This window comes from Leuciscus leuciscus, assembly GCF_965113295.1.
Source record: "Leuciscus leuciscus genome assembly, chromosome: 3".
In the NCBI taxonomy this organism is placed as follows: Eukaryota; Metazoa; Chordata; class Actinopteri; order Cypriniformes; family Leuciscidae; genus Leuciscus; species Leuciscus leuciscus.
In genome coordinates this window covers 18,781,359-18,788,434 of record NC_138727.1, presented here as the reverse complement: position 1 = coordinate 18,788,434, position 7,076 = coordinate 18,781,359, and the positions used below count along the sequence as shown (strand labels likewise).

The window sequence follows — 7,076 nt, the reverse complement described above, 5'->3', positions numbered from 1 at the left end:
TTTCTGTTATCCGGGAGTGACGTAAGGCCAAGATGGCGACGGCCGGTGTTCTGTCGATGTAGCATACTTTGTCAGAATAGCATACCGGAAGTTGAGTTTTATAGCATACCAGTGTTTATAAAGGGGTATGCTGTTTTGATAGCCCCTGGTTTAATAAAAAATACAGTTTATAAAGGGGTGGTATGCTGTTTTGATAGCCCCTGGTTTAATAAAAAATAGTTTATAAAGGGGTATGCTCTTTTGATAGCCCCTGGTTTAATAAAAAATAGTTTATAAAGGGGTATGCTCTTTTGATAGCCCCTGGTTTAATAAAAAATACAGTTTATAAAGGGGTATGCTGTTTTGATAGCCCCTGGTTTAATAAAAAATACAGTTTATAAAGAGGTATGCTCTTTTGATAGCCCCTGGTTTAAATTTAGCGCATGCGCAATTCCACAAATTTCACTCCTGCGCATGCGCATTAACCGAAGGTATCCCATTCTGATGGGTATGGTGTTCCGTCAGAACACCGGCTCCGCCCACTTTAGGCTTCAAAAATGCTCTTCAGAAACCTACAGGTAACGTCACGGACAGTACGTCGATATTTTTTTACAGTCTATGGTTTTACCCAATGTGTACCTCCTTGCCACCTCATACATTAATACGATTTTTAAACTAACAAACCACCTTTATAATTTATTTTCACACAAAATCTGTTGCTCATCAATTTTCAATACTTTTCTGCAATCATACACTATGGGAGTAGTGAAAAGCAAATGTTTCTTAGGGTGTGCCTTTAGCCACCTTGTAACCTACTATACTAAGGTAATATTCATTTAGATTAGAACTCATTTAGATCATTTATAGTATATTACCTTTTTATAATGTTAATATGGTCTTATTAGTGAACAAACTCCATCGCACACCTGCAGGTGATAGGTGCGTAAGATAACAAGACCAAATAGGTAGGTCGTTTCAGCAGATTAGGAACTCCCACACACTATCGTTACTTGCAATTAGGGCTGGGCGATATGGACCAAAAGTCATATCCCGATATATTTAGGCTGAATATCGATATACGATATATATCCCGATATTTTTTCCGCAAAGTGAGAGCAAATGTTCAGTCAAAGTCAAAGCCAAATATGACATGTCACAAGTAGTTTTATTGAAACCGGCCATTTCAGTGAACAGTTGCAAAATCAAATGAATAAATAATAAAAAGGTTTCTTCACCTGGTTCGCAGGTGCTCAGCTCAGCTGTTCAAATAACAATAAAATGTAAACATAAATACTGAATAACAGCAGGAGTACCTTTTTTGAAATCAAAGCTCCATAAGGTGCACATTTAAATTAAATAAAAATCTTAAATAAAAATACCCTATAAAATAAAATAGGCCAATCTTTTTCTGAAATAAATATATTTATGAGAAAAGTACAATGTAATTTTTTTTTTTTTTTGACAACTATAAATGGCTTATTAAAATCAAAGAACTTTTAAACTTTCTAACAAATCCACAGATGCAAATAACGAACATTACAAAATAATATGACAAACCCTAGTAAGGGCAGCATTTACATATAAAGAAAGAACAAAATAAAGTGCTCAGTTTAAGAACTTTTTTTTTAAAACATCAGCTTGAGATTACCTTTTCCTTTTTGTTAACTCAATTTCTTATCTGAACAGTCTTAACCAGTTGCACAAGAAACAGACTATCAACTCAAACATTTTCTTTTGTTTACTTTGATAAACAGTAATGCTGTCTTGAGGTAGACATTAGAAGACAGACAAGTGTGTCCTCCTTTGTTAAAGATTTTGTGCGAGAAACACCAGCCTGTCAACGGCATCCGGCTTCAGAGATGCTCTTTGGCAGGTCACGATATTGCCACTACAGCTGAAAACCCTTTCGGAGGGTGAACTGGTAGCTGGTACCAAGAGATATTTTTTTGCTCAGAGATGGAAAGAAAACTTCATGATCCTTCCACCACTTGAGGGAATCTGTGTCACTCTCCACACTTGCTGACTGCAAGTAACTTGACAGTTCATTTTCAATAGCCTCCCTCTTGGTTGGTGCAGTGGTGGTGGCTGTGTGCTGCTTAAAGAAGCTTGCCAGTCTCTTAGCTTTTGGTGCTACTGCTGCTTCTCCATCTGCAGGCTCAGGCACAGTGGGCACACGTAGGTAAGGCAGTTGACAGCTGCTCTGAAAAGCCAGTAGCGTCTCCACCTCCAAGACAGCTCTGTGCTTCAATGCATCGACTTTTTCACTTGGGATGTAGGCGGCCCTGAAACGTGGATCCACAAATGAAGCCATCTCCAAAAGGTCAGTTGTGGCTGGGTCAGAATACTTGCTGTTGAGGTACTCAACAATGCTGGTCTTGATCGATTTACAAAGCTCGCTATCACCCTCTTCACATTCCAGGAGACTTTCGTTAAAAAGGTGCAGCACAGGTTTCACATATGATAGAGTGACGTACTCCTCACCTGATAAAGCATCAGTAAAGTCCTGGAGAGGTTTAAGGACCTTTTGGACTGCTTCTAGGACCTCTAAGTCCTGCCAGGTATAGGGACAAGGTGCCTGGTCTTTTTGTCATTAGACAGGACTTTGGCCAGTGCTCCTTCCTGCTCCATGACTCTCTCTATCATCTGCTGCCTGGATCCCCAGCGTGTGGCAGACTCGGTTATGAGTTGTTGACTTGGCAGACCCAGCTGAATCTGAACTTCAGCAAGATGTCTCCTTTTCTTCCAGCTGTACGAAAAACAGCTTACAATTCTCTTGCACAGAGAAATGGCCCGGGTGACACGCTTGTCATTCATGCCATGTCCTGACAGAATCATAAAAAACTATTAAACAAATGTGCTTATGCGAGAAATTTGACTCTGGTTTCACTTTAACACACTCATACAACTAATCCAAAATCAAGCTTTAGAAATATTCTACATTAATATTATTTTCTCGTTTCATAGTTTATTTTTCAACACCAGTACTAATCATAAATATCAAATATTATATTCATTTATTTTCTGAATTTATATGGCTCTGAAATCTACCATTCTGTATTGTAAGTTAAGTGATTTTACTTTTAGCACTTTAAGTTTTGTGTTTTATTAATCTATTTAACCTATATTTAACAATACAATTTTCAACGGACACCTGGCCAAGACAGCAGCATAAAACAAAGCTGCAGACAGACACACAAAGGAAAAACTAACATTTTAATGTTTAAGTAAAATAACTGAATACTCCTTACAACACTGCACTCACCAATAGCCAAGTGTAGTCTGTGACCAAAGCACTGCATCCTCAGCCACTCGTTCAGCTCAACCGCTTTGACGATGTTGCTCCCGTTGTCGGTTGTTATAGCAACCAGATACTTTTCTTGGAGTTTCCAGCTTGCAATTGCGTCCTGCAGGGCCTCAGCTATGTGCTCACCGGTGTGATCCTGGGGGAAATAACTTGTTTGGAGACACGCTGTTTTCATCTCCCAGTCTTGAATGAAGTGAACTGTCACGCTCATGTAAGGCTCACACGTCCTGGTCGACCACATATCGCTGGTCAACGCAAAATGAGTCACGTTAGCGAGCCGGTCAGCAAGGCTCTGCCTGACTTCAGTGTACATTTGTGGCAGTGCTTCTCGTGCAAAGTAGTTGCGACTGGGAAGCTCATATCTCGGGTCCATAGTTTTCAGTAGCTTTTTGAATCCGACTTGTTCCACAGTTGCAACGGGGACCATATCTTTAGCAATGTGATAGGACACCGCTTTAGTTATAGTACACCACTTGTCACTTTTCTTTTCATTAGGCACATTGCGGGAAAATTAAGTTTGCAGTGAGCTTTGTTTCGGGGCTGGAGCTTTTTGGGGTTGTCGATGGCTTCTGCTAGGTGGTGAAAAAGATTTGTAGTGCTTCCACCCCTGGCTGGAACTTGTTTATTGCACTCCCTACAAATAACGTGATGTTGTTGCTCATCTGAGACTCTGAATCCGAACCATCTCCAAATTACTGAGCCACTGCTTTTTCTTTTACTAACCAATTCCTCCGCACGCTCCGCAGACATAGTTGCTTCCTCCATGTTTGTTGAAGAGTGGCTCTGTGCCCCCCGACCCCCGCGAAAAGGAGGGGCGGTGGCGCGGGGCGCGGGGAGCAGCGCAAATTTGAACTATATAGCATTACAAAAATATATCGATATATTTTTTATATCGATATATCGCCCAGCCCTACTTGCAATTAAAATTAATATTTATTATCAACGTTTCGGTCACACGACCTTCATCAGGAATATACAAATGTTCAAATGTGACCCTCATCAGCCCTAGTGTCTTGAGGTGACCCTCATCGCCCCCAATGTCTTTCAGGGACCCACACCGACCCCAGTGCTGTGTGATGACCCTCATCGACCCCAGTGTCTTCTGGTGACCCTCATTGGCCCCAATGTCTTCCGGTGACCCACGCCAGCCGTGTCTGAGGGTGAAGCTCACCAGCCTCAGTGTCTTACAGTGCCGGGCCCAGTATCTTACATTAGCCGCGTTTCCACTGTCGGGCCAGGGCCGGGCGAGGGCTTTAAAGGGGCCGTGCCGGGCTGATAGCCTCGGGCTAATAGCACCGGGCCTGCGTTTCCACTGTCGGGCCAGAAGCTCCACAGCGCTTCACTAAAACACGCCTGTAACACGCCTCTCTGGAACAACGTCACACTAACCCATTCACCAACAAATGGAAGTTTTATCAGAAAACTAATCAGAAATCACTGGAAACCCCGTTGAAAACAAACATGATAAAAGCGGCCGTTTGCTGGCATTTTTGTTGTTTACTTGAATATTTAAAACCCAAGCATCGATGTTTTACCACAGGTTTACAATAAAAATGGATACATTGATCATAATGAATTAATTTATGTCAAAATTGCACATTAGTCACTCAGAAATAAATTACCGTTAGGTCTATTTCACAAAAGAAAGATGACACACTTACTTCTTCAGTCGCGTCTGTTACTGTTTATCTGGTAGTTAAAGGACATATTTACATCACATTTAGAAAGAATGATAATTTCTACAAATATATGCCACCAAAAATACGACCTGAGGAGCTTTAGCAGCACTCTCTCGACTCCCATACAGATATTTTCCGTCAGAGAAACAGAGGAAGCTCCCGAAAAAAAAGTTGCTTTATTTTATGATAGTCCGGTATAATGAGACGAGACGTAGGCTACTGACAGATACAATAAAAACATGACTGTGATAGCCTTTATGATTGGTCTGATTTCTTCAAGCGTTCACTATGTTTTTTTACTATGCGTATCTTCAAGCGTTTACCATGTTTACTATGGTAATGGTTAGCGCGCATAGTCTTTTGCATCACAAACACAAGGCATTCAAACATGAACGCGAGTTAAATTATTTTAAAAGTCTTTAATGCTGACAGAATCATCCGGCGCTGCCGTCTCCCGACTCAGGTAAACTCCGCCTCTGTTCGTAACCACTCCTCTAGCCCGAGCTGGCCCGCTCTGGCCCAAGGTATTCGACGGGCCAGAAATCCTGGCCGTTGGCCCCGAGTAAGCCCCGATCAAGCCCCGGAAGTGACAGTGGAAACGCGACTGGCCCTGGCACGCACTAGCACGGCCCGGCCCTGGCCCGACAGTGGAAACGCGGCTATTGAGGTTCACCGGCCCCATTGTCTTCTGGTGATCCTCACTGGCCTCTTTGTCTTCCAGTGACCCTCACCGAGCCCAGTATCTTGCAGTCGGAGTCACCAGCCCCATTGTCTTCTGGTGATCCTCACCAAGCCAGTATCTTGCAGTTGGGGTCACCAACCCCACTGTCTTCTACTCACACATGTCTAGGTCTCCATTTTTGCAGAGGCCTCTTCACTCTCGATTTTGTTACTGTGTGGTGAAGTTATGAAAAAGTAAGAAAACAGATCACGTTTGTTCACTCAACACATTCATTACCTGTATAACTAAATCTAACTTTACCTATATCTTAACTTGTTCACGATCTACCACAGTAAAACTTAATTTAAAAATTTCATATGGGCACATGCAGGGCAACAACCAGATCAGTCTTAGGATAAAGATAAAAAGATAAAGATCCTGCTGCATACCTCCTAAAGCATGAGAAAAACTTTCTCCCAAAACTGCTTAATCCTTTTCTCAGTCGCCCAAGTCGTCGGGGGGGAGACCTCGGGATATGTCCCCAGGGGAGCAGGTGAAAGAGCTGGGCCGTCTTCCTCTTCGGTGAGGGGACAGGCCAGGGCCGGGGAGGAAGAGGCACGAGGGAGCCAGGTTGTGGTGGAGGCTGCGAGGATCAGCAAGAAGACGGCCCGTAAGCCGGCGATTAAGTGGCCCCAGCCAGTGGTGGAGGAGCCATCGGCCCAGGCTTCTTCAGTCCCCAAGCCGAGGGTGGCCGTGGGGAGTCGGCCGGCCCAGGAAAGAGGGCCCCGTGCAGTGGTGGAGAAGCCATCGACTCAGGCGACTTCTATTTCCACGCCAATAATGGTCGTGCAGAGCGAACCGGCCCAGGGAGCCCCGGTTCCTGAACCAGAACCAGTCGTGGGAGGCCAGCCGGTCCAAGGTCCTCCAGGTTTTGTGCCCAGGGGAGAGGTTCCGTCACAGGAATCTTCGGACCTGGGAGACTCCCCTAGATACCGTTTGGAGGTAGAACAGGAGCAAGTTTGTCTCAGGGTGGAGCCCCCGAGGTCAGCGAAGGCCAAGAATGGCCTGGGCCCCAGCAGCAGAAGCAGGGCGGTGGGAGTTCTGCCGGTGGTGCCAGCTGTGCCAGTCTTGCCATCCCTGACTCCAATTCAGGGCCAGGAGGAGCCAATGGAGGTGGGGGACAGTCTTGATTCAGATGTGGACTGGATCCTGGAGGTGAGCCAGACAGAAGTGGAGGTTCCCCGGGAGTCGAGGCCAGTGGCCTCTGAAGAAGCCACCAGGAAGGGGCCGGTGGTTCCTGAGAAGGAGACAGTGGTGGTGGTCGTTGGGAAGGCCCCAGGGACTGGGAAGCAGTTGCCGGTAAATCCAGCAGCCAAGAAAGCCCCTGTGAATACACCATGGAAGAGTTACCACGTCAGGCATGAGGTGGTAGCGGGGGACAAGTACAAATCAT

The 7,076-nt window shown here is 44.7% G+C and overlaps 1 protein-coding gene across 1 annotated transcript; it reads right to left on the bottom strand.

The window, feature by feature from the left end:
* Positions 1 to 1,332: 1,332 nt before the first annotated feature.
* LOC309494091 (E3 SUMO-protein ligase ZBED1-like) lies at positions 1,333 to 3,829 on the bottom strand. Its single transcript, XM_082163301.1, has 2 exons — positions 3,242 to 3,829; positions 1,333 to 2,801 (listed from the first exon to the last, which is right to left on the bottom strand). Exons 1-2 carry the CDS (start codon positions 3,708 to 3,710, stop codon positions 2,524 to 2,526), a joined length of 747 nt encoding a protein of 248 aa, XP_082019427.1. The 5' UTR covers positions 3,711 to 3,829; the 3' UTR covers positions 1,333 to 2,523.
* Positions 3,830 to 7,076: the final 3,247 nt, after the last annotated feature.

Coding starts and splice junctions, on each gene's coding strand:
- LOC309494091 (XM_082163301.1), bottom strand. CDS start 3,710: ATGGTCCCCGTTGCAACTGTGGAACAAGTCGGATTCAAAAAGCTACTG. Junction 2,802..3,241: donor CAGACTACACTTGGCTATTG/GTGAGTGCAGTG, acceptor TGATTCTGTCAG/GACATGGCATGAATGACAAG.